This window comes from Thamnophis elegans, chromosome 14 (genome assembly GCF_009769535.1).
Source record: "Thamnophis elegans isolate rThaEle1 chromosome 14, rThaEle1.pri, whole genome shotgun sequence".
Taxonomy (NCBI): Eukaryota; Metazoa; Chordata; class Lepidosauria; order Squamata; family Colubridae; genus Thamnophis; species Thamnophis elegans.
In genome coordinates this window covers 27,429,071-27,455,261 of record NC_045554.1, presented here as the reverse complement: position 1 = coordinate 27,455,261, position 26,191 = coordinate 27,429,071, and the positions used below count along the sequence as shown (strand labels likewise).

Sequence of the window (26,191 nt, the reverse complement as noted above, 5' to 3'; positions counted from 1 at the left end):
TCTCTCTTGGATTAGTTTCCATCCATTGTTTCTTGTCCTGCCCTCCGATGCTTTAGAGAATAATTTGGTTTCCTCTTCTTTGTGGCAGCCTTTCAAATACTGGAAGACTGCTATCATGTCACCCCTAACTCTTCTTTTCTCCAGACTACCCAGACCCAAATCCTGCAGCCATCGTCCTTCACATTAAAGGTCCTTTAGGGGCTGCAAATTGCCCAGAGAAGCTTCATTTATTTTTAGCACTTGCCTATGTATATGACATTTCACATTCCTTCGGTTCTAGGACTGTTTACTCTATTTCACATGTTCCTCTCATTTCCCAGCCCCCTCCTCTCTGTAGGTTAAGCTTGTGAGTGGGGCAAGGGGTGGGGGAAAAAAACCTTTGGACCCCCTCTTGCCTCTTCTCATTATTTTTGTCACCCCCCTCCCCAGATGGAGAAAATCATTTGAACTTTTCTGCAAAGCCATGGAGCCAGATTGACTGACTTGAGAACTTTTGTGGAATTGTTGATGTCCACTTAGAGCTGATAGCAATAAAAACACCCAAATCCTCCCTTTTCTTTTCAGGCATGGAGGAGCTGGCTAGAGAGAGCATCAGCTTGCTAGCAAAGCCATCCAGGGAGTCTGAGATCCCCCAGCTCTCCTCATCTGGTGCTATCTTCATCTTGCTCAAATCTGCCCTTGGAGCAGGACTCCTGAATTTCCCCTGGGCCTTCAACAAAGCTGGTGGAATGGCCCCAGCGATCTCCGTGGAACTAGTAAGTGCCAACGGAAAGCTCTCCAGATCTCTTGTGGATTGGATATCTGAGATCTCTTGTGGATTGAACCATCTGAGATCTCTGTGTAGGTTGGATACCTGTGATCTCTTATGGATTGAACCATCTGAGATTGCTTCTAGATTATACCTGAGATCTCTTGTAGATTGGAGCACCTGAGGTCTCTTGTAGAGTGGATGCCTGAGATCTCTTGTGGATTGAACCACCTGAGATCGCTTGTATATTGTATACCTGAGATCTCTTGTGGATTGAACCACCTGAGATCTCTTGTGGATTATATACCTGAGATCTCTTGTGGATTGGAGCACCTGAGGTCTCTTGTAGAGTGGATGCCTGAGATCTCTTGTGGATTGAACCACCTGTGATTGCTTGTATATTGTATACCTGAGATCTCTTGTGGATTGTATACCTGAGATCTCTTGTAGATTGGATATCTGAGATCTCTTGTGGATCAGATCCTTGAGATCTCATGCGGATTGGACTACCCTAAGATTTCTTGTAGACTGGGCTACCTTGTCCTCGTGGAATAAATAGTGATAAATTTCAGGTCATTCAGTCCAAACTGTTGATTTGGAAGCAAGTTCCTCATGTGTTTAATAACCTACGAACCGAAGACTAGAGAGGCCCCTTGACAGAAACATGCAGCTACATGTAGTCCTTGACTTACAAGCATTTGTTTAGTGACCATTCAAAGTCACTGGCTTTGGCATTGAAGAAAAAGTGACTTGCAGTCGGTCCTCACTCTTATGACTGTTGCAGCAACTGCAAAGTCACGTAGATCAAAATTTGGGTCCTTGGCAACCAGCAGGTGTTTACAATGGTTGTCGTCTTCTGGGATGATGTGGTCACCATGTAAAACCTTCCCATTTATCTTCTGACGAGGGAAGTCAATGGGGGAAGCCAGTTCTGCTTAACAACCCTGTGATTTACTTAACAGCTGCAGAGCAGTTAAGCCGTTAGCAACCACTTGGCTTTGCCATGGAAATTTTGATCCTAAGTGTGATTGTACTATCAGTTGAGGGTTACCTGTATTTGCCTGGCAATGCTTCGTTCTGACTTGGCATCTTTCTCTTCCTACAGCCCAGCTGTGCATGAAAAGCTATTTTATGCCATTTGAAAAACATGTTCAACTGAGCTATCCCATTCAGTGTGGAGAAGGGACATTGAAAAAGCCTGCTGGCGCTTCATTTAAGGATGAATAATTAAAATTAATGGTGCATTATTTATATTTGTGTGCTGTTCTGTTCCTTCCCTGTCCCCTGCATATCCCATAAAACACAGTGTTATGGTCTGTTCTTTATTTAACCACAACATTGACTTTAACAATCATACAAGAAAGGTTAGGTTCAAGGAGGAAAAAATATATAATTTAGTGGAATTTGGAGTGGATCTCTCTTAAAATAATCTACATTTCAAACCACTTTGAGGTTGCTTGATGTCCTTGGGCAATGTGATTTTCAGTAGGTATAAGGTGGCCCAAACCTTTACACTACAAAAGGAACAATTCTGGAGATTGTGAAAATATGTCCAAAGCTGCATTGGTCCAAAATCCACAGCTGGTGGGTAGCTTTATTGCAACCAGCAATGTAACATAATAATGTAACCTAATATTTTTCCATTTCTCCATTTGAATTTCTCATTAGGCGAGGTCTGTCTGTCTTTCTGTCTCTCTGTCTCTCTGTCTCTCTCTCTCTTTCTTTCTTTCTCTCTTTCTTTCTATCTCACTCTTTATCTCTCTCTCTCTTTCTCCCACTCTCTGTCTATCTCTTTCTCTTTCTCTCTCTGTCTGTCTCTCTCTCTTTGTCTCTCTTTCTCTTTCTGTCTCTCTCTGTCTCTCTTTTTCTCTTTCTCCCTCTGCCTCTCTTTCTCTCTTTTTCTCTTTCTCCCTCTGCCTCTCTTTCTCTCTTTCTCTGTATCTCCTCTCTGTCTCTCTCTGTCTCTCTCTCTCTGTGTCTCTGTGTGTCTGTCTATCTGTCTGTCTCTCTGTCTCTCTCTCTCTTTCTTTCTTTCTCTCTTTGTCTGTCTGTCTGCCTGTCTCTCTGTGTGTCTGTGTGTCTGTCTGTCTGTCTGTCTGTCTCTCTCTCTCTCTCTCTCTCTTACCCACACACACATAGAACACCACCAGCAGGCAAGTCAAAAATAAGTCCTGAGATGTATACGTCCATATAAACGCCCTGAGAAAGTTATACATGTGTCCAAATTCTCCACATTTTAAAGAATATGGTCCTTTTGTGTCCAACTCCACACTACTTAGTTGCATCAAGAGCACAAAATGGCTTGTCTTGTGTTATAGTAAAGGCTAATATATTTACAGTTGCATTGATCCATGAAAATTTAAGCCTTAACACATTTTATTTATTTTTCTGTAAAGTTGTAAAGAAATCATATATTTGAACTTCAAACAGGATTGGGTTTCTTTTGGTGAAAAGCTGTTTTGTAATATTCAGCCAATGCCAAAGCTCTGAAGCTGACTACGTTCTGATGGACACTTTTTTCTGAGAGCTCGCTTGGTAAGAAGCAAGAATCAACCTTCTCAAACATCTAAAGAAGAGCCAACCTTCTCAAATATCTAAAGAAGAGCCAACCTTCTCAAACATCTAAAGAAGAGCCAACCTTTTTAAATATCTAAAAACAAACCAACCTTCTCAAACAGAAGAAGAACCAACCTTCTCAAACATCTAAAGAAGAACCAACCTTCTCAAACATCTAAAGAACAAATCTTCTCAAACATCTAAAGAAGAACCAACTTTCTCACACGTATAAATAAATCTTCAGCGGCAGTTCTCTCAATTTGATCTCTCTTAAGGATGAAGACTTGGTGTACATCACATACCTAGACTGGACTAAGGGCATTTGTGATCTGCTGTTTTGTGGGGAACCTGGTCATTGACTTAATCTGTTGAGTGAACCAAGCCATCATGTTAATGTAGATGATTTGGGTATAACGTAGAATGTATATGTGGACAATATGTTGGGCTAACCTGGGTTTAACATGTTGTGTGAACTTGGTCTAATGTATCAAGTGGATGGGCCAATGGTAAGAGATCCACTATGTGCCTTCCATAGAAATGCAAGTAGTGGCTACCCAAGGTAATTCTTAGAGACACTCCTTAGACTTCAGAACCATGGACAGAGACACATTTCATTGACTTGTTTTCAGTTGACTCCTACAGTACTTTTCTTCAGTGTCTTCTTCTCTTGTCTCTCCTGGCAGGGATCTTTGATATTCCTCATTAGCGGCTTAGTAATCTTGGGTTATGCTGCTTCCATCAGCACCCAGACAACCTACCAAGGTGTGGTGAGAGAAATCTGTGGGTCAGCTGTGGGCAAGCTTTGCGAAGTCTGCTTCATCTTGAACCTCTTCATGATCTCCGTGGCCTTCCTCAGAGTTATGGGAGACCAACTAGAAAAATGTGAGACCTGGATTCCCTTGGACCTTGCTAACTCAGCTTTGGTACTCAGAAGTCTTTTTTGACTGGGTGAGATGGTGGGAATGGTAGAGGAGGTGACTTCATTTTTTCACCTTATTTTCTAAGAATTCCTCCGGGGCTTACATAGGACACAGAGATTGTCCAGGGGAAAAAAAAAAGCTGAGGTCCAGGAATGGTGTCCTGCAGGTCTCCAGATTCTTAGCAGATAAAAAATTGCATGAAAAAGCAAAATGAATCAAGTCAGTGGGGACTTGAAACCTCATTGGGCATGCCAGTTACTCCATGTACCCATTTTAGAATGGAGAACAAATTCTGGTAGATCAAATTGAACTCTACTGTCCTGAATCTAATCCTTCTATGAAGCTCGAAGGAGTTGCATCAGGAGAAATCAAGCACCTTGGGATATATGCTTTAAATCAGGGGGGTCCAACCTTAGCAAATTTAAGACTTGTGGACTTCACCTCCCAGAATTCCCCAACCACCATGGCTGGCTGGGGAATTCTGGTGTCAGGCCTGGAAGCCATCTTTTGCATTGGGCCTTCAGGCCAGGCACACTTAATGCTTTGGGAAAATGGGAGGGGGGATTGTATGGAGTATGGGAGATATATAGTCATAATAACATTCCTTTCTCAGAGAGTCAAGAACACCTTGCCCCGCACCTGGAGTGGTGTGACTGGGAGGCATCTTCAGTTGGTACAGGGAATTCCCAAGCCAGCCATGGTGGTTGGGGAATTCTGGGAGGTGAATTCTGGGGAGGGAGGGAGGGAGGGAGGGAGGGAGGGAGGGGAGGAAAATAACAATAGCATTTAGACTTATATACCATTTCTCAGTGCTTACAGCCCTCTCTAAGCGCTTTACAGAGTCAGCCTATTTTCCCCAACAATCTGGGTCCTCATTTTACCCACCTCGGAAGGGTAGAAGGCTGAGTCAACCTTGAGCCGGTGAGATTTGAACTGCCAAACTGCAGCTAGCAGTCAGTTGAAGTAGCCTGCAGTACTGCACTCTAACCACTGTACCACCTTGGCTCTGTTTCGTTGGAAAATACCCTTTTCATGGTCTGTTGTAACTTGGAACAATTGCTAAATGGTTGGTCAAAACCCGAGGACTGCCTGTAGGTTAAACTAAACAGAGTAGAAGAAGACCAACGGATAAATTGGTCTGATTCAAAAGCCTTCGGATACATTCCTGCCCTCTACTAACTGTGCCCTTTCCTAACTCCTTCCCAGTATGTGACTCTTTCTCCATCAACAAAACCCAGAATGGAGACACTTTTCACCAGCCGTGGTTTATCGACCAACGTTTCACCTTGTCCACCTTGTGCCTCCTGGTTATTTTCCCACTCTCCATCCCAAGACAAATTGGTTTCCAAAAATATACAAGGTAAGGAAGAGTTCAAAGGGCCCAGTTTTGGAACTGGGGTAGGCCAGGGATGAAGTCTAGCCCCAACTTGGAACAGATTTATATCCTCAGGTGTTGTGGCCTGTCGGCTGCCAGCCCCACTGACAGCCAAATCAGAGGAGGAAGAGGAGGAGGTGTGGGAGTGAGGGTCAGCATCAGGGCAACCTGAGAGCTCCGTGGGGGAAGAGGGAATGGAGGTGGCAGAGAGAGAGAGACAGAGAGACAGAGACAGAGAGACAGAGACAGAGAGACAGAGGCAGAGATGGAGCCTGGGCTCGTCCGTCAGACGTCAGATGGAGAGTAAACAGCCCCCAGGTCTGGAGATGGCTGATAAGGAAAAGGAGGAACAGCTGGGTCCAGTGCTTGATGTGTGGATGTGCAGAAGGCAGAGGAGAGGAGAGCAGTGGAAATCTATGGGCCGGTCCTTGGGACGGAAGAGCCACCACTGCTAGTGAAGTTCCACTAGCTCTGGGGATAAAAGGCAGGGGGCGGAGATGAATAGATGTGGCAGAGGAGAGGAGAGCAGTGGAAATCTATGGGCCGGTCCTTGGGACAGAAGAGCCATCGTTGCTAGTGAAGTTCCACTCTAGCTCTGGGGATAAAAGGCAGGGGATAGAGATGAATAGATGTGGCAGAGGAGAGGAAAGCAGTGGAAATCTATGGGCCGGTCCTTGGGACAGAAGAGCCACCTTTCCTAGTGAAGTTCCATTCTAGCTCTGGGGATCAAAGGCAGGGGGTGGAGATGAATAGATGTGACAGACAACCATTCATCTCCCAGCTGGATGGACTTGTTAGCCTGCAATGAGAGAGAAACTCCTAATTAAAGAAATCTTTGAGTTCACTTCAGAGGGTTGGTCATGTTTGGGGAAACGGTCAGAACTCTGGGTATGTTTTGGAGGAAGTGAAACAGAATATGGGTTTTACCCTGGTTTGACAGAATAAGGTGCAAAACAAGAAGGCAGAATATAGAAGAATAGGGTTGGAAGAGACCTTGGAGATCTTCTAGTCTAACCCCTTGCTGAAGATCTTATACCTTTCCAGACAAATGGTTGCCAAGTCTTTTCTCGAAAACCTCCCGTGATGGAGCACCCACCATTTCCTGCATTCAATGACTTCATTTTATGATAGTTTTGCTGAACATCTAGTTTTTGGCAAAGTTTTGCCCATAGAGTTTGCTTAATGACCACGACTTTTGCCCAGTGAGTGCAGCAGTGGCAGCTTTACAACTGTGGTGTTTGCTTAATGACTGCTGCAAAAAACACAACGTCGGACTCGTCACATGAGTATTTTACGACCGTCAAAGCTTACTACCTTAATGGGCACGCTCCATTATAGTCATATAACAGAATAAGAGAGTTGGAAGTGTCCTTGTAGGTCATCTAGTCCAACCCTCATCCCAAGCAGAAGACTCTACTCCATTTCTGACAGAGGGAAGTCCAGTCTCTTCTTGAAAGCCTTCAGTGATGAAGCTCCCATTCCTCCTTATTTCCAGGTTGAATCTCTCCTTGATCAGTTTCCATCCATTATTCCTTGTCTGGCCTTCAGGTACCCTGGAAAACAGGTTGACCCCCTCCTCTCTGTGGCAGCCCCTCAAATACTGGAACACTGCTATCATTTCTCCCCTGCTCCTTCTCTTCACTAGACTAGCCATGCCCAGGTCCTGCAACAGTTCATCACATGCTCATTACATGTTTTAATCTCCAGGCCTTTGATCGTCTGAGATAGATTCAGATTAACAGAGTTGGAAGGGACCTTCTAGGTCATCTAGTCTAACCCCCTGCCCAAGCAGCAGACCCTACACCATTTTTGACAAATGGCAGTCCAATCTCTTCTTGAAAGCCTCCAGTGATGAAGCTCCCACAACTTCTGAAGGCAACTTCAGTTCCATGGGTTGATTGTTCTCATTGTCAGAAAATTGCTCCTTATTTCCAGGTTGAATCTCTCCCTGGTCAGTTTTCATCCATTGTTCCTTGTCTGGTCAATAGCTTGATCCCCTCCTTTCTGTGGCAGCTCCTCAAAGGTCTCCTAGTCCAACCTCCTGTTCAGGCAGGAGCCCTTTACCATTTCAGAAAGATAGTTGTCCAGTGTCTTCTTTAAAACCTCCAGTGATGGAGGACACCCAAGGCCAGTGGAGGCCGGGCGTTCCACTGTTAACTGTTCTCACCGTTAGGAAGTTTCTCCTCAGTTCTAGGTTGGTCCTCTTGAGGATTTCCTGCAGAATCTTTTGCCTCTGTCTAATTTTGCTCTTTTCTGCATATCTTTCCAAGTATCCTTGGTACTTTAGCCGCCTGCTACCTGATGCTGGTCATTGTGCTGAAATATTATCTCCAAACCGATCATGCTGTAAAGCAGGAGCATCTCCATTCTGCTAGGTAAGTATGTGTCAAGAGTTTGTTGCAGCAATCAAATCCAGAAAGCACACACAGGTAACTGATCCAGCAGGATTCATTAACTTCTCTTTACACACAATATAATACATAAATAAATATACAATTTCAACAGGTGGTTCTTCCAACGAGGTAGAGATTGTAAGTAGTTTCAGTTCAGCAGACTAGATTTTGTTTTAGTTCCTTTTGCACAGACTTGCAGTTTTAGTACAGAACAGTTGGACTAAGCCCAGACTCCTCGCTGTTTCCAGCAAATACTCTTTCAGTTGCTAAGCAGCCCTCATTGGCTGATTTAGTTGCAATGCCTATTCATTGGTTGACTGTTGCTATGCCTTATTCCAGTTCATGAATATTCTGACTATGGCTATAGACCCCCTTAGCTGTACTTGAATTAGTCATAAATCATCGTAGGATTATGTGAGGAGACTCTTGAGAAGGTGCTGCTGAAAATCCTGTCTAGTGCTTCTCATTTGCCCTAGGGGACAAACCAGCCCATAGGTGAGGGGTGTTGAACACAAGAGTGTCAAACCACATGATGGCCCAAACCCCGGCCGTGGGACCATCCTGGAAAATGTAAGGGGCCGGTCTGTGTCGCTTCGGCCCAATCTACCCAATGCCAGCAGTTTGGGGAGTAGCATGTTGGCCACGCCCACCCAGTCGGCCATGTCCACTGTGTGGCATCAGGCTGGCCATGCCCACCCACTCGGCCATACCCACCCAGTTGGCCATGCCCACCTTCCCCTCCTTCCAAGGTCAACCACAGCCCTGATGCGACCCTCAATGAAATGTAGTTTGCCACCCCTGCCATATGTGCAAGGGGATGCCATGGTCTCCTTCAGGGCGATTGCAGTATTAGGCAGTATTATACTTATCAATCATAATGATTTCTTCCCTGTGAGCAACCTGGATAAAATGCCCAGATGTGTTGATCACAGATACTGCATGTTTTTCTTCTTCTTCTTAATGTGGGAAAAACCCCATGAAGTCAATGGTGTACCAAAGAAAATAGATTTATTCTCTCACCACCCAACGCTTCTTTTCTGTTCTTCTAAATAAAATCTGCCTGACCAACTTAGGTAAGAATAATCAAGTTGGAAGGGACCTTGTAGGTCATCTAGTCCAACCCCCTTTGCCCAAGCAGGAGACCCTACACCATTTCTGACAGGTGGCAAGGCAAGATGATGGGAAGGGGGGCCCTAATGTTATTTTATTTACCTATATTTTTATTAAATGCCTACACTGCCCGTGTCATCATTAAGCGTCTCTAAGTGACAACGTATGCATTGAAAAAATAAATATTAACATTAAAATGAACAAAGATAGCTAAGGAAGAAGCCAATCTACAATGTGGGAGGAGGTGCATTCTTTAAAAATCTTTCAGGGCATTTTCCTACTTAGATAGCAAATAGAGTGTGATTTATTTGGCTGTTTCCATGCAGACCAATGGTGGCACCTTCATAATGTACATCCTTCTTTTGTTTTTTCAATCTCACAGCTCTTGGGCCTCCATGTTCAGCGTTGTTCCAACCATCTGTTTCGGATTTCAGGTAACAAAGTGAATATTCCCCCCTTTTTTAAAGGGGTGAAGGAGATATGGGGGCTGACTTTGATATTCCCCCCCTTTTTTTAAGGGGTGAAGGAGATATGGGGACTGACTTTGCCCATCCTTGTTGCAAATGGAGAACTTCAATGTATAGGTGTCTCTGAGAATGCAATAATGTAGATGTAGGTGTGACCTTTTTACTATCAGGAGAAAAAGAGTAATGTTGTCATTGATTTCCCCATTCCTTGTTTACGTCAAAATCAGGAAATTAAGAAGCCTTGAGATATGAGCTATGCATTTCTATACAGGTGCTCTTTGAGTTACAACCAGAGATGCTATTCAGCTGGTTTGAACCAGTTCAATCTAGGTTATGTATAATTATTACTCCTGTTACTAGTATATGTATTAACATTGTGTCTTGTTCTCTTTGTTTTCCTTTTGTCAAGGATATACAACACACTGTATTCACAATGTTTATGGATTAAAAAAATAAAACATTAAAAAAGGGATAGATAAAAGGGACGGTGGGCATGGGTAGGGGCAGCTCTATGGATATGAAGCGAGGAAGAGGTGGAGGCAGTGAGTGCTAGGTAGGAGGGGTGCTGAGTGCCATGCTTTGTATTCAGGATCTCTTTGCCTTCCAGTGTCACGAAGCCTGTGTGGCCATCTACTGCAGCCTGAGGGATAAGAGGCTGTCCCACTGGGTGGTGGTTTCTGTGGTGTCCATGCTCTTCTGCTTATTGATATACTCCCTGACAGGTATCTTCCTCTTAATGTTCTCCATCAGAGACCTTTCGCATCTGGTACTCTTCTGAGGTGCCAATGAAGGAGAATATTGGTAGCTCAAGGCTGAAGTGAGGGGATGCCCTCTGAGTTGTCTGGCAGACCTTTCATGATCCAGCTAGGCAACATCATCCATGTTAGAAGGGAATGGAGTCTGTGGAGAGGAGGAGGAGAGGGAGAAGGACTTTGGGGTCCTTGGTGGTCTCTGAGCTTGGTAGTTTTCTTGCAGACGTTTCATTACCCAACTAGGTAACATTATCAGTACTAGAAGAGAGTGGGGTTTGTGTAGTGAAGGAGGAGGAGAAGGGGGAGAGGGAGGAGGAGGAGGAGAACTGTGGGATCCTTGGTGCTCTCTGAGCTTGGTAGTTTCCTTGCAGACATTTCATTACCCAACTAGGTAACATTATCAGTACTAGAAGAGAGTGAGGTTTGTGTAGTGAAGGAGGAGGACAAGTGGAGGAGGAGGAGGAGGAGGAGGAGAATTGTGAGGTCTTTGGTGCTCTCTGAGCTTGGTTGTTTTCTTGCAGATGTTTCATTACCCAACTAGATAACATAATCAGTGCTCGTGATGCCTACACTGATGATGTTACCTAGTTTGCGCAATGAAATGTCTGCAAGAAAACAACTAAGTTCAGAAGGCACCAAGAACCATCAGAAGGATTGGATTCCAACTCCACTCCATTCTAGCCAACTTCTCGCCACGTAACCTGAGCATCGTAGCACTTGAAATCTCACAAATGGATATTGGGATATATTTGATTCTAGATGTGAAATCGCTCAGTTGCTGGAATTCTTACAAGCCTCTCAAGAAATTTCACTAAAAGCGACTTGGCAAGAATCATTGGTGGGCAAAGGATTCTTTTGGGTTTAGAAATGTAAGAGTTTGTCGCAGTTTCTTTCACCCAAATAAATAAACTAAAGTGGAGTTTCTAGTGGTCTTTGAGCTTGGTAGTTTGCTTGAAGATACTTCAACATTTTCAGTGTGTGTGTGTGTGTGTTTATGTGATTGATTGATTGATTTGCTGCCCATTTATTTATAGTAGCTTACCTTGCCAATTTGATTAATCAGTTCCTTGATTAATCTGTTCTGACCTAGGCAACCCCAGCAGCATAAAGCCAATTCCTAGTCCCGATAAACCCCTTTTATTTAATTTACAGTGAATTCCCCTCCAGCAAAGTCCCGGTTCACAGTCTTTCAAGATAGTTCACAATTACCGACCTTTATCCGGCTTGGAGAGTAGCCAGGCCGATATCTTTCAATCGCCAAAATACTTGGCAAGAATGCGGGAATGAACTAATTGCCTCCTGCAAACTCCACTCCTCTTTCGCTCCTCTTTTATTTCCTCTGGGAGGGACCATTCACCATCCACCTGTGGCTTTACTCCCAAGTCGACCCTTGTTCTTTAGCTGTTCCCTTCATCTGGCAACTCTGTGCATGCTCACACTGGGAACAGGCTCCAGCTGTTCTTCTGCCCCACTGATCTCCGACTACAAAGGTAGCTGATAACTGTCGGACAGCCCTGGCCCCATCTCTGCCTCCGACACAGAGCCCTCATCAGAGCCTTCCCCAGCCTCTAGTACTGGCCCATGTTCCTCCCCAACTTCCTCCCTGTCCGAATCTGCTGCCAGCTCCTCTGGCTGCTGGCAGGCCACAACATAATCAGAGAAGCATTGAGGAGGAAATCCCTACCAAAAGTAGAGAGTAAGCTATTATATATAAATGGGCAGAAGACCAGAGACGTATCTGCACTGGAAATCTTTCTGAAATGATGATCCATCAAATCACAGATTTTCTAGTTACAACCTCATGATTTATTTCCTGCAAGGTTTGTACGGCTACTTAACATTTGGAGTGGATGTAGCATCTGATATCCTCATGTCCTACCCTGGAAATGATGTGATGGTTATTGTAGCCCGGCTGTTGTTTGGCATCTCCATTATCACCATCTACCCCATTGTCCTTTTTCTAGGAAGGTGAGAAGCAAAAATAACAGTTTCCAGGACTGTCGGAGGTGTTAAGTCTGTTTCAGAAAAAATGCAACATTTTGATTTTTGCACAAAACTGGGTCACCACACACACTTTCTCCCGTGTGTCTTTTATTAATCGAAGAGAATCAGCAAAAGAATCGAGTTGCTCTCAAGATCTTGAGAGATAGTAGGCCATTCCTGGACAACTGGGATGTAAAGGTTGTCCCACCCCACAGAAGGAGGGTGGGTATGGGAAGAGTTCAGAAGGGACCCTCCCTAGCAGTGGTGGGGTTCAAATTTTTTTACTACTAGTTCTGTGGACATGGCTTGGTGGGTGTGGCTTGGTGAGCATGGCAGGGAAGGATATTGCAATATCTCCCTTCCCTTCCCACTCCAGGGGAAGGATACTGTAAAATCCCCATTCCCTTCCCATTCCAGGGGAAAGATACTGCAAAATCTCCATTCCCTCCTCACTCCGGGGGAAGGATATTGCAAAATCCCCATTCCCTTCCCACTCCAGGGGAACGATACTGCAAAATCTCCATTCCCTCACCACTTCAGGGGATGGATACTGCAAAATCTCTATTCCCTGCCCACTCCAGGGGAAGGATATTGCAAAATCTCCATTCCCTGCCCACTAAGGGGAAGGATACTGCAAAATCTCCATTCCCTGCCCACTCCAGGGGAAGGATATTGCAAAATCTCCATTCCTTCCCCACTCCAGGGGAAGGATACTGCAAAATCTCCATTCCTTCCCCACTCCAGGGGAAGGATACTGCAAAATCTCCATTCCCTTCCCACTCCGGGAGAAGGATACTGCAAAATCCCCATTCCTTCCCCACACCTGGGGGAAGGTTACAGCAAAATCTCCATTCCCTGCCCACTCCAGGGGAAGGATACTGCAAATCCCCATTCTTTCCCCACACCTGGGGGAAGGTTACAGCAATATCTCCATTCCCTGCCCACTCCAGGGGAAGGATACTGCAAAATCCCCATTCCCTGTCGATCAGCTAGGGCTCGGGAGGCAGAGAATAGATAGGGGCGGGACAGTCAGAATATTTACTCTGTATTTACCGGTTCCCCGAACTACTCAAAATTTCTGCTACCGGTTCTCCAGAACTGGTCAGAACCTGCTGAATACCACTTCTGCTCCCTAGTCTTTTTGAGAGTATAAAGAGAGGGGGAGATAAACACTTTCAGTCTTGCAAAACTTGTTAATGTAACCTGACAATGAAGCTGGAGATGATATTCACAGTTGTGTTTCTTGTCTTCAACGACCAACAGTTACTCCTTTAAAGACCACTCCGTGGCTGATAATATTAACTTTTCCGGGTTTCGAGGAATCAGAGGAAGTCAAAACTTATATGAGAAAGTATTTGGAGCAGGGGTGTCCATCCTTGGTAGTTCGACTTGTGGACTTCAACTCCCAGAATTCTCCAGCCAGAATCTGTGGAAGTTAAAGCTTATTTGGGGAAGTATTTAGAGCAGAAGTATCCAACCTTGGTGATTTTGTCTTGTGGATTTCAACTCCCAGAATTCCCCAGCCAGCATGAAATTCTGGGAGTTGAGGTCCACAGGTCTTAAAGTGGCCAAAGTTGGACACCCCTGATTTAATGGATAAATGGATTAATGTTTAAGGCATCACCAGATTCTTGAACCATTAGAGAAACGCACCAATATCTCTGTTAGGTCCGTCCTCCAAGATGCGTGCCTCGGCTCCAAGCAGAGCTGCATCCAGAGGGAGACCAGCGAGAAATGTATGCGAATTTTGCTGACCACCGCCTGGGTGGTAGTCACCCTCATCATTGCCCTGTGTGTACCTGACATCAGTGAGGTGGTCAGCGTCATTGGAGGCATTGGTGCCTTCTTCATCTTCATTTTCCCAGGTAGGTAAATGTGCCTTTTCTCTCCTAGGAATCAGAAAAGAGTTTGACTGCCAAGGTGGGTGGGGGTGAGGGTGGTAGCAGCAGCTGGTCAGGATGGGAAAACTTGCCCAATAGCTTCTTTTGTAAAAAAAAAAACAGTCTGCTGATTTCCATAGAATCATAGAATCCTGGGACTCAAAGGGACAGAGGTCATCTAGTCCAACCCCCCCCCCCCCCGCTCAAGGCAGAAGTCCTTATATCATCCTGCACAAACGGTTGTCCAATTGTTTGTTTGTTTGTTTGTTTGTTTGTTTGTTTCATTCATTCATTCATTCATTCATTCATTCATTCATTCATAATAATATATTATGTTTTATCAATAGGAATAAAATACAAAACAGAAAAAAGTACAGATCCAACAGTAACAACAAAAAAGAAAAAAATGGGTACATAAAACGGGGGGAAAGGACCCAAACATATAACATTAAACATATTTTTAAAAAATCCACTCTGGCTGTATGTTGAAAAAAAAAACTGTGATAAATTATCCTTCCTTTACATAATGGGTCTATAAATAGTTACAAGTTTTCTCATTTAAAAGGAAAAATATATTGTATAAACAAATATTTCAGATAAAGAGGTCCCTGTCTAATAATCGAATTGACCCAACATTTGATCTATCCATCCGTCTGTCTGTCCATCTGTCCATCCATATCTATCTATCTATCTATCTATCTATCTATCTATCTATCTATCTATCTATCTATCTATCTATCTATCTATCTTATCTATCTTATCTATCTTATCTATCTTATCCATCTATCTATCTATCTATCTATCTATCTATCTATCTATCTATCTATCTATCTATCTATCTCCACCCACCCACCCACCCACCCACCCTTCTGTTTGTCTGTCTGTCTGTCTGTCTGTCTATCTATCTATCATCTATCTATCTATCTATCTATCTATCTATCTATCTATCTATCTATCTATCTATCTATCTATCTATCTATCCCCTCCATCCATCTATCATCCATCCACCCATCCACCCACCCACCCTTCTATCTATTCATCTATTCATCTATTTATCTATCTATCTATCTATCCACCTATTCATCCATCCATCCATCCATCCATCCATCCATCCATCCATCCATCCATCCATCCATTTGTCAGCAATGGAGCACCCACAACTCCAAGAGGAAAGCTGTTTCACTGATTATCTACTGTCAGGAAATTCCTCCTTATTTCCCCTCGTTGCTTCTTGTCTGGCCCTCTGGTGCTTTGGAGAAGATGTGGATCCTCTCTGTGAAAACTCTTCAAGTATTGGAAGGTGGCTATCACATCTCTCCTCAGCCTTCTTTCCACTAGTCTAAACATACCCAGTTCCCTCAATCGTTCATGTTACGATTTGGCGTCCAGATCCCTTATAATCTTTGTTGCTCTTCTTTGCACCCTTTCTGGAGCCTCAGTATCATTTTTGTATCATGGCAAACCAGAACTGGACATAGCATTCTAAAATGGAGCTTCAATTTGTGCATTCACTACTGTGCAGGTGGCCAGATTCTGTGCAGCAGCACTGGTGATTCATTGCAAACATGTCACTTTTAGTGTTGAACCTACAACGGGCCACACAGTTTATGGATTGTAATTTTAGTTTAGCTGGACCGTGTATGATTGACAGACTGGATTTTATTATAGATTTCAGTTGTTATTTATTATTTTATACTAGAATTTTTAATTGTATATTGATTGAACGTTTTTCTTTGTTCTGGTCTAAGACTGCATATTTTTTTAAAAAAATAGCGCAGTATAGAGCGGTACTATCACTTTCCCATCAACCACATTCGTGACAATGTTTTGAAGCAAAATATGATTTGGTTAAAACCATCCATATGTAATTTAAACATTCATTAGTTTTTTAAAAAATAGCAATAACACTTAATATACCGCTTCACAGTGCTTTCCAGCCCTCTCTAAGTGGTTTACAGAGTCAGCCTCTTGCCCCCAACAATCTGGGTCCTCATTTTACCCATCTCAGAAGAATGGAAGGCTGAGTCAACCTTGAGCCTGGTGAGATTCGAACTATTGGCAATGGGTAGAGTTAGCTTGCAATACTGCATTCTAATCATCGTGCAGAGGAAGGGAAGGGAGGGGAGGAAGGAGGGAAGGAAAATAGCAATAGCACTTAGACTTATATACCACTTTATAGTGCTTTTACAGCCCTCTCTAACTGGTTTACAGAGTCAGCCTATTGGCCCCCAACAATCTGGGTCCTCATTTTACTCACCTCGGAAGTATGAAAGGCTGAGTCAACCTTGAGCCAGAGAGAATTGATCTCATGGCAGTGAGCAGAGTTAGCCTGCAATACTCCATTCGAATAGAAAGGAAGGAAGATAACAATAGCACTTAGACTTATATACTGCTTCACAGTGCTTTACAGCCCTCTCTAAGCGGTTTACAGTATTGCCCCCAACAATCTGGGTCCTCATTTTACCAACCTCGGAAGGCTGAGTCAATCTTGAGCTAGTGAGAATCGAACTTCTGGCAGTGGGCAGAATTAGTCTGCAATACTGCATTCTAACCCCTGCATCACCAAGGAAAGAAAGAAAGAAAGGAAGGGAGGAAGGAAGGACAACAATAGCAATAGCAATAACACTTATATACCGCTTCACAGTGCTTTTACAGCCCTCTCTAAGTGGTTTACAGAGTCAGCCTATTTTCCCCAACAATCTGGGTCCTCCTTTTACCAACCTCAGTGGATGGAGGCTGTCAACCTTGAACCGGTGAAGATTGAACTGCTGCCAGTGGGCAGAATTAGCCTGCAATACTACATTCTAACCACTGCGCCACCACTGATCTTTAAGCAATTGTTCATGTTGAATGCTTTCTATTTTACCTCAGGGCTGTGTTTGGTGTTTGCCATGGAGACGGAGTCCTTCAGGCCAAGAACCAAGTACGTTTAGCACCCCCAACCCCCCAATCAATTTTTTTTCTGCACAACGGACATTTTAGTCGCTTTGGATTAGTGGCTTCTTCCATCCATCTAATTTAGGCCATCAAATAGATTGAAGCCAGCCTGCATTACTGCAAAGCAGCTCCCTCAATGTGCGACCCCGTGCAAAACAGCTTCACGATTCTTCCTGCTGCCTTTTTTTTACAGGCGCAAAGCCTGCGCTCCTTTGCAAAGCTTCGGCTGGGAAGAATCTCGAAGCCGAGAAAGACGTGATCACCGCAGCTGGCAACGTTTTGTACAGACATAAGAGAGGGTTGTCATTCCCCCATTTTGCCCCAGGGACTTGTTGGGCAAAGCAGCAACCCATTTTAATAGGGAATTTTTTTAAAAAAAATTGTTAGATAAACGTCCTGTCATCGTTCCCGAGGAATGAACTCGGGGAAGTCAGGTTCAAGAGATCCTTTATTGCAGGGGTGTCAAACTTGATTTCATTGAGGGCTACACCAGGGTTGTGTTTGACCTCAGGGGGCCATGGGCCGTGGTCAGGATAGGCCTGGCCAGCTCAATGTCACTCATCAAGGCTCCGTTTTCTGCCACAATGGCCTCCTGCAGTCCTCTGCCAGTGAAAATGGAGCCTGGATGGGTCACATGCGGCCTCCCTGAGCTCCATTTTCATTGGCAGAGGGATGCAGGAGGCTGTTGCGGCTGAAAACAGAGCCCAAGCGGGCTGCATGTGGCCCTCCTGAGCTCTGATTTTGCTAGGAAAAGGCCTCATGGGCCGGTCCTTCGCTGTTTGCAGGGCAGGTCCATGGGCTCAATCTAAGCACCCCACAGGCCAGATCCGCCCCCCGGGCATTGAGTTTGACACCCCTGCTTTATTGAGTACATCATATTGCCACTTATAAAGGTGAAGCCTGCTCTAAATTATTCCTGTGCTCAGTTAAAAGAATGAGATCTCCCCACCCCATTTTGTCTCTCACACGGGCCAATCAGTCCAGGTGTAGGTTCTTGCTCAACTTCAACAGTTGTCCATTGACATGACCTTGGTTCTCACGCCGGCTGGTAGATGTTATGGCTAGATGGCTGAAGCACCACATTCCCAAGTTCTCCCCATGCTCTCCCTCATCCCTCTTGATTGGGAACCCAGAAACAAAGCAGAAGTAAGCATGGCTTCAGCTGAGGCCCTTTTCCAGGTTGACACGTCCGGGTATTTCTATAAAAGCTGGATCTTTCATCCAGGTTTTATAGAAGATGTGTGTTCTGACCCAGCTCCCCAAACACAACAAATCCTGTGAAGTGAACTCAAAGATTCCTTTATTAGAAGCGCCAGCAGCCCCGGCAAAAAGTTTCTCTCTCACTACAGGCTAACAAGTCCATCTGGCTGGAAGATGAATAGTTGTCTGCAACAACTATTCCTCTCTGCCCCCTCTCTTTTATCCCCAGAGCTAAGGTGGGGCTTCAGTAGCATTGGTGGCTCTTCCTTTCCAAGGACCGGCCCATAGGTTTCCACTGCTCTCCTCTCCTCTGCCTTTACGCATCCATGCATCAGGCACTGGACCCAGCTGTTCCTCCTCTTCCTCATCAGCCACCTTCAGGCTGGAGGGTGTTGACTCTTCATCTGAGGGCTGATGGACAGCCCAGGCTCCACCTCTCTCTCTCTCTCTCTCTCTGTTTCTCTCTCTCACTCTCTCTGTCACTCTCTCTGTCTCTCTCTGTCTCCCTGTCTCTTTCTCTCTCTCTCTCTCTCTCTCTCTCTGTCTCCCTGTCTCTCTGTCTCTCTCTCTGTGTCTCTCTCTCTGTGTCACTCTCTCTGTGTCACTCTCTCTGTCACTCTGTCTGTCTCTGCCTCTCCCTTTCCCTCCCTCCCTCCCCCCTCTGTCTGTCTGTCTTTCTGTCTCTCTCTGTGTCTCTCCCTCCCTCCCTCTCCCTCCCTCCCTCCCTCCCCCCTCTCTCTCCTCCATTCCCTCTTCCCCCTCGGAGTTCCCAGGTTGCCTTGATGCTGACCCTGACTGCCACGCCTCCTCCTCCTTCTCCTCTGATTCAGCTGCTGGAGAGGCCAGAGGCCGCCAGTCCACCACAACATGTGCAACATGGCCTCTTTTCCCCACTTCCTTGCAGGTCCTGCCTAATTGTCTGGGGAATCATCACCATCCTTTGTGGCGCTTTCATCTTTGGGCAAAGCACAGCATCTGCCATCATGGTCCTATTGCACAAACTCTAGCCAAAGTCATCAGCCGAGGTGATGTTGCCTCCAAGGGACACTCTTCTTCTTCACAGCTGGACCAGTTGAGACCATGCCCCGTGTCACTGACTGATGCGGTAAAATCTCAATCGTGCAGACTTAATTTTAGCAGGCTTTGGAAGGCAAAGCATTCCAAAGAATTTCAGCACCGGAAGTTAACAAACCGAACGTTTTCCACATCGCAAATAATCCAGACAATTGATGCTATTTCCTTTGCCTCGCGATGCAGTGATTCATACTGTAAAATTCACATCTGTTGCAACGTGAGACACAGCAATGATGCACAATGGCATCATGGAAAAGACGTAGTAGTGACCGAACCCTCTTCCTTAAATGGCCCGTTAAACTGAGATTTTACTACGCTGGTTATAATTTAACTCCCATTCAAATTTTATCTACCTGGTATTGTTAATAAAAGTGACGTGTTAGTCATGTCTCTTGTTGGCTGGAGCTGTTTTCAAACATTCTTGTGGATAGTTAACGGGTGCTGGGCAGATTTTATTGCACATTGCATATAATCTTCAACTATTGGCAGTTTGTTTAAGGATGGTTTCAATTCATAACAGTTTCCTAAAAAGTCAGTTAGGACCAAATTCAAACTTATGACTGTTGCCCTACCTCTGAGCATGATTTGGATTCTTGGCAGCTCATATTTATGATGGATTGCAGCATCCAGAAATCATATGAATGGGTGTCTATGGAGATTCTGAGTCATCCAGATCATGGTGGTCCCCAAGGTGCTTTTTCAGGAAGAAACTGGACTTTCTGGTTTTTCTTTGAAGACGTTTTGTTTCTCATCCAAGAAGCTTCTTCAGCTCTGACTGGATGGTGGGGAATGGAAGGATTTATATTCCTGGCAGCAGTGACGTGCAGTGAGGTTTATGGCTGGTGAGGCAGCAATTTTTTTAGACCTATGGACTTCAACTTCCAGAATTCCACAGCCAGGCATGCTCAGTTCCGATTTAAAGCAACAGCATTTGTTTTTCTCCTTTGCTAAGTAAGTTTCCTTCTTTCTTTTTGTTTTTCTTCTCCCTTCCCCTCCTTCCTCCCTCTCTCCCTCCCTCCCCCCTCTCTCAAACACACACACACACAAACACAAAGTTGCACCAGGAGGATGAAGTTTGAATTCCTTCCCCTCCCTCCGACCCACGCGTACCTTTTCCAGCTGTTTCAGAGAGGATTTCAACTCTGCTCTTGTCTGTCGTCATGAAAAGAAAAAAAATGTAAAAGGAAAAAGGCAAGAGCTGAGATCAGACTGAGCTAGTTGCTGCCAGAGCCACCATGGATGACTCTGCTTAACTGTTTAAAAAAGCCTCTAAAAAGCGCCCTCTACAGGAGGAGGCAGGAAAACAATGTGCCTCATCTATGTCAGGAATTTTTCGGCTTTTAACCCTTGCTTAACTCTGCTCAAGTGATCATAAAAAGTCAGACTAGATGAGGTACGTCGTTCTCCTGCCGCCTCCTGTAGAGGGCGCTTTTTTAGAGGCTTTTTTAAACAGTTAAGCACTAAGCAGAGTCATCCATGGTGACTCTGGCAGCAACTAGCTCAGCCTGACCTCAGCTCCTTTTTCCTTTTACATTTTTTTTTCTTTTCATGACGATAGTGGTGAGGCTCTGCCTCCCCTGACTGCACGTCCCTGCCTGGCAGACAGCTGGTCATTTGCATCCTTTTAGAGCAGTGTTTCTCAACCTTGGCAACTTTAAATCCTGTGGACTTCAACTCCCAGAATCCCCCAGCCAGCACTGGCTGGGGAATTCTGGGAGTTGAAGTCCACAGGACTTAAAGTCGCCAAGGTTGAGAGACACTGTTTTAGAGGGTCCTTGAGGCCATTTGGAGGTTTGTCTGTGTCCTCAGGGTCACCTGAGTGGTGCAAACAGTTCTTGTAGTCTGCAATTTTTCCTCTGGAAATCTATTCCTACTCCCACACCATTCCAAGGGTGTCCATCCCAAAATTGTATAGTTAAACATTTGTAGAAATTCTCAGCCATCCAGGTCATGATTGTCCCAAAGGTGCTTTTTCAAGAGGCAAATGGACTTTCTGATTTTTCTTTGAAGATGCGTCACTTCTCATCCAAGAAGTTTCCTCAGAGCTGAAGAAGCTGCTTGGATGAGAAGTGAAACGTCTTCAAAAATAAAAACAAGAAATTCCAGTTGCCTCTTGAAAAAGCACATTTTGGACAACCATGTCCTGAATGACTGAGCATCTCCATAGACCTTCCTCAAAACACCTTTCTGCATTTAGGGATATATAGTTATGGTGGAGTCTGGAATCTCCTTTTGGGGGGGGGGTAGAGAAAGTGCTAAGAAACATCATTTGCTGTTGGGATCAAAGTAGTTCTTACCACTCTGTCCTTTAACATTCAGTTCTCTAGATTATTCATCTGCTCCATCCTATCTTCAACATGTTGCTTTCAGGGATGATTTGATAGTCAATACTGGCTGGGGAGTATGGGAGTAGATGTCCATTGCATCTGAATGATGCCCGCTTAAAAATAACTCTGATTATACAGAATTTGACTATAGTGCCCCCCCCTCTCTGTGTCTGTCTCTCTGTCTGTCTCTGTCTCTCTGTCTCTCTCTGTCTGTCTGTCTCTCTGTCTGTCTCTCTCTGTCTCTCTCTCTCTGTCTCTTTCTCTCTGTCTGTCTCTCTGTCTGTCTCTGTCTCTTTCTGTCTATCTCTCTGTCTGTCTCTGTCTCTCTGTCTATCTCTCTGTCTGTCTCTGTCTGTCTGTCTGTCTCTCTCTCTTTCTGTCTCTCTCTCTCTCTCTTGTATTTGATGGTTTGTATAAATACATGAATAAGTGATGCATTTTAAAAACTGTTTATATGAATTTTTATATGAATGTGCAACTTTTTCTGCTAGTTTCTGGCAAAACAATGATAAAAAGTGCAATTGGTTAAGCTGGTTTTGCATTTACCACCTGTTGTGACTTAACATACAATGGCAGTAAAAATGGTTGTAAGATTGGGTGGGGTCACATGGTGATTTGACTTACGGCTACAGTAAAAATGGTCACAAGATCGAGTCTGGTCAGGTGATGACTTGATTTACAACTGCAATGACCTACAACACAAATGCCTGTTCCCACTGTGGTCATAAATTGAGGACTACCTGTATCAGAGCAAAGTCAACGGGTGAATCCCGATTCATTTAAGAACTGCATGGTTCATTTAGCAATGGCAGTGATTTGCTTAACAACAGTGGCAAAAAAAATTCATAAAATGGGGCAAAACTCAACAGCTGCCTTGCTTAGCAATGGAAAACTTGTGCCCAACTGTAGTTGTAAGTTGAGGACTATCTGAGTGACAAGACAGTCCAACTACCTGAAATCAACATGTTCTTTGCATAGGTTTGTTGGGGATAATTGGGCAAGCACAGATGTTATCAGGATGGTCTTATATTGAGCATGAACTGTCCCCCCTGAATCAGAATGGTAGAATCCCTAGCGCAATCCAAATCTAAGAGCAGTGTTCCTCAACCATGCTGGCTGGGGAATTCTGGGGAAGTTCATGTATTTGAAAGCTGCCAAGGATAGGATAGGATAGAATAGGAGAAGATAGAGAATGGAGAAGAACGAGGGATGGATAGGATAGGATAGGATAGGATAGGATGGGGTGGGGTGGGTGGGGTGGAATAGAATAGAGTGGAGTGGAGTAGAATAGAAAAGAAAATAGAAAAGAAGAAGAAAGAGAAGAGAAAAGAGATTAGGAGAAAATAGAACAGAATGGACTAAAAGTTTGAAGGGACCTTGGAGGTCTTCTATTCCAATTTCCTGCTCAGGCAAATGGTTGTCCAATCTTTTATTAAAATCTTCCAGTGTTGGAGCATTCACAACTTCTGAAGGTAAGCTATTCCACTGGTGGATCGTTCTCACAGTCAGAAAATGTCTCCTTAGTTATAGGTTGCTTCTCTTCTTGGTTAGTTTCCACCATTGCTTCTCGTCCTACCCTCAGGTGCTTTGGAGAATAGCTTGACTCCCTCTTCTTTGGGGCAGCCCCTGAGATATTGGAACACTGCTATCATGTCTCCCCTAATCCTTCTTTTCATTAAACCAGATCTACCCAGTTCCTGCAACCCTTCTTCATCTGTTTTAGCCTCTGACAAGCACTGGTTTTTAGAGATGGCGAGGAAAATGAAAACAAATCCAAAGGTCTCTTTTAATTTTTTCCTTTTTATTTGGTTATTTGTACTTAGTCATAAAATTGTACACAATGGCACATATTGATATCTTAAAACTGCCTATATGTTTGCTAACACTGATACCGTGCTGTCTGTGCTAAGCTTGGGAGCTACATCGTTTTATTCCTAAAAGAGTACACATCAGCTATCAAAGGTTACAGTCAAAAGGAAGATATATGAGGCACATTGCCCGGAGAAAGAGGTGGGGGGGGGGCGGAGAAGGGGAAGGGGAAGGAAACTCCCTTGTTCTATGGAAAAACTTGCCTGCTTTCGTCTTGTTAGAAAAAAACTGTTTTTTTTTTTGGTTTGGAAAAGAAAATGTTCTTATGACTTGGTGAAAGTAACATAGTGCTACTCTTTCTACAGTACGGGGGGAGGAAGATAAGTCTAAAATACATCAAGGCTTATTTTGATGGATTCATGCAATGGCGTGTTCAAGTGGGAGAACTCAATGGCCAGGCAGGAATAAGGCAAGAAAGGTGGTGAGTTTCTCAAAGGGTCTCATGCAGCTTTTATTACGAATTAAAACCAAAACAAAACTTGGAAGCAATTCTGAATGGTTCAGATTCTGCAGGAATACCAACCTGTTGGAACAAGTCGGAGGGTGGACAAAGAGAAGAAGGTGTTATGGAGATTCTCAATCATGTAGATCAGGGGTCTCAAACCTTGGGAACTTTAAGACTTGTGGACTTCAACTCCCAGAGTTCCTCAGCCAGTTGCTGAGGAACTCTGGGAGTTGAAGTCCACAAGTCCTAAAGTTGCCAAGGTTTGAGACCCTTGATTTAGGTCATGGTTGCCCCAAAGGTGTGCTTTTCCCAAAAGCTACTGGACTTTTGTTTCTTTCCTTGAAAACATTTTGCTTCTCATCCAAGAAGTTTCTTCAGTTCTGAATCTACCACTCCAGGAGGAAAGCTCTCCCACTAATTAATTGTTCTTACTGTCAGGAAGGTAAAGATTCCCCTCGCACATATGTGTTAGTTATTCCTGACTCTAGGGGGCAGTGCTCATCTCTGTTTCAAAGCCCAAGAGCCAGCGCTGTCTGAAGACGTCTCCGTCATGTGGCCAGCATAACTCAATGCTGAAGGCGCGCAGAACACTGTTACCTTCCCACCAAAGGTGTTTCTTATTTTTTCCACTTGCATTTTTACGAGCTTTCGAACTTCTTGGTTGGCAGAAGCTGGAACAAGTAATGAGAGCTCAGTCCGTTACACAGCGCTAGGGATTCGAACCGCCAAACTGGTGACCTTTATGATAGACAAGCTCGGTGTCTTAGCCACTGAGCCACCTACTGTCAGGAAATTCCTCCTTATTTCTAGGTTGAATCTTCCTCTGATGAGCTTCCACCGATTGCTTCTTGTCCTTCCTTCAAATACTATGGATAATAAATCAATGCCCCTGTGACTTCCCTTCAAGTATTGGAAGACAGCTATCATGTCTCTCCTGAGTCTTCTTTTCGTTTTTCTTCTCATCCAGGAAGCTTCCTCAGTCCTGAACTTGAAGAAGCTTCTTGGATGAAGCTTCTTGGAAACGTTTTCAATGGGAGGGGGAATCAAGAAAGTCCAGTTGCTTTTTGGAAAAATCACCTTTGGGACAAGGAGGACCTTAGAAATAGAAAAGAAAACGAAAGGACATGTGCAGTAATATGCTGTAGCTGGCTGGAATTTCCTGGAATTTTGTGAGTTTGCTTGAGAGCCGAGTAGAAGTGGAATGGCCAGCATGCCACTGAGGGTGTTTGATGGTTAGTGGCATGGCAGTGGCCATGGGGCTGGCACAGCCAGTTCCATGTTTCCCAGCGCACCAACTGGGTTTGCACATCGGAAAGACTACATGGTCCAACCACTTCTGCTTTACTCCACTTGTCTCAAATTCCATTTCTCAAGCCTACAAAAAATTACTCTCAAAGAAAGCTACATCTCATGGGGGCAAAAGATATTTGCTCACCCTCTTTATGCAAGGAAATAATTTGAAATGTATCCTATGGGTGCTTTGATGCTAACCACCCTAACAAGAAAAGTAAGGGTTATTTCTGTATCCCGTAAGACTCTCGAGGTGTGCTAGAAGTAGAGGATTGAATGAGGATCTCTAGTAGAGGTTTACCCACGATCAAACTGCCATTTCCCTCTAAGTTCCAGAGGTTGAGTGCGACAGCATGGCATCTATTCCTGCCTAGACCAAATCTGCATGGCTAAGCTCCCATTGTTGGATTGCTTGGAAGGAAGAAGCCAGCTATTGTGGTCTTAGCAGCTCCTGTTCTTTTGCAGATTAAGCTGAATAGAAAAAAATAATAGGTAGACCTCCACAGTTCCTAGTCCAGTGTTGGCAAACCTTTGAACACACGCATGCACACATGGGAATGCCAGCAGTGTGGGTTGCTATTTTTTTTACTACTGGTTTGGGCGCACTCCTGTGCATGTTCCTGCCTGCCTGCAATGCTTCTGTGCATGCACAGAAGCGTCCGGGTGGGTGGGTGGAGCCTCCTACTGCCGCTACTAGTGGTTCACCCAATACAGCCCGATCTGGGAGCAACCCACCTCTGAATGCCGGAAACTAAAAGAGCAGCTCCCTGGTGCGCACGCATGGGAGCACTGGAAACCGGAAGAGCAGTTCCTCTTTCACCGGAAGAGCTGAGCTTCAGGTTTCTGGTGAGCATATGTGTGCCAT

At 44.5% G+C, this 26,191-nt stretch overlaps 1 protein-coding gene across 1 annotated transcript; it reads left to right on the top strand.

Annotated features, from left to right (window-relative positions):
- The first annotated feature begins 566 nt into the window (after positions 1-566).
- SLC38A8 (solute carrier family 38 member 8) lies at positions 567-19,328 on the top strand. The gene is made up of 10 exons (XM_032231092.1): positions 567-755; positions 3,988-4,186; positions 5,431-5,584; positions 7,870-7,974; positions 9,485-9,536; positions 10,177-10,291; positions 12,142-12,289; positions 13,973-14,169; positions 17,056-17,107; positions 19,226-19,328. Exons 1-10 carry the CDS (start codon positions 567-569, stop codon positions 19,326-19,328), a joined length of 1,314 nt encoding a protein of 437 aa, XP_032086983.1.
- Positions 19,329-26,191: the final 6,863 nt, after the last annotated feature.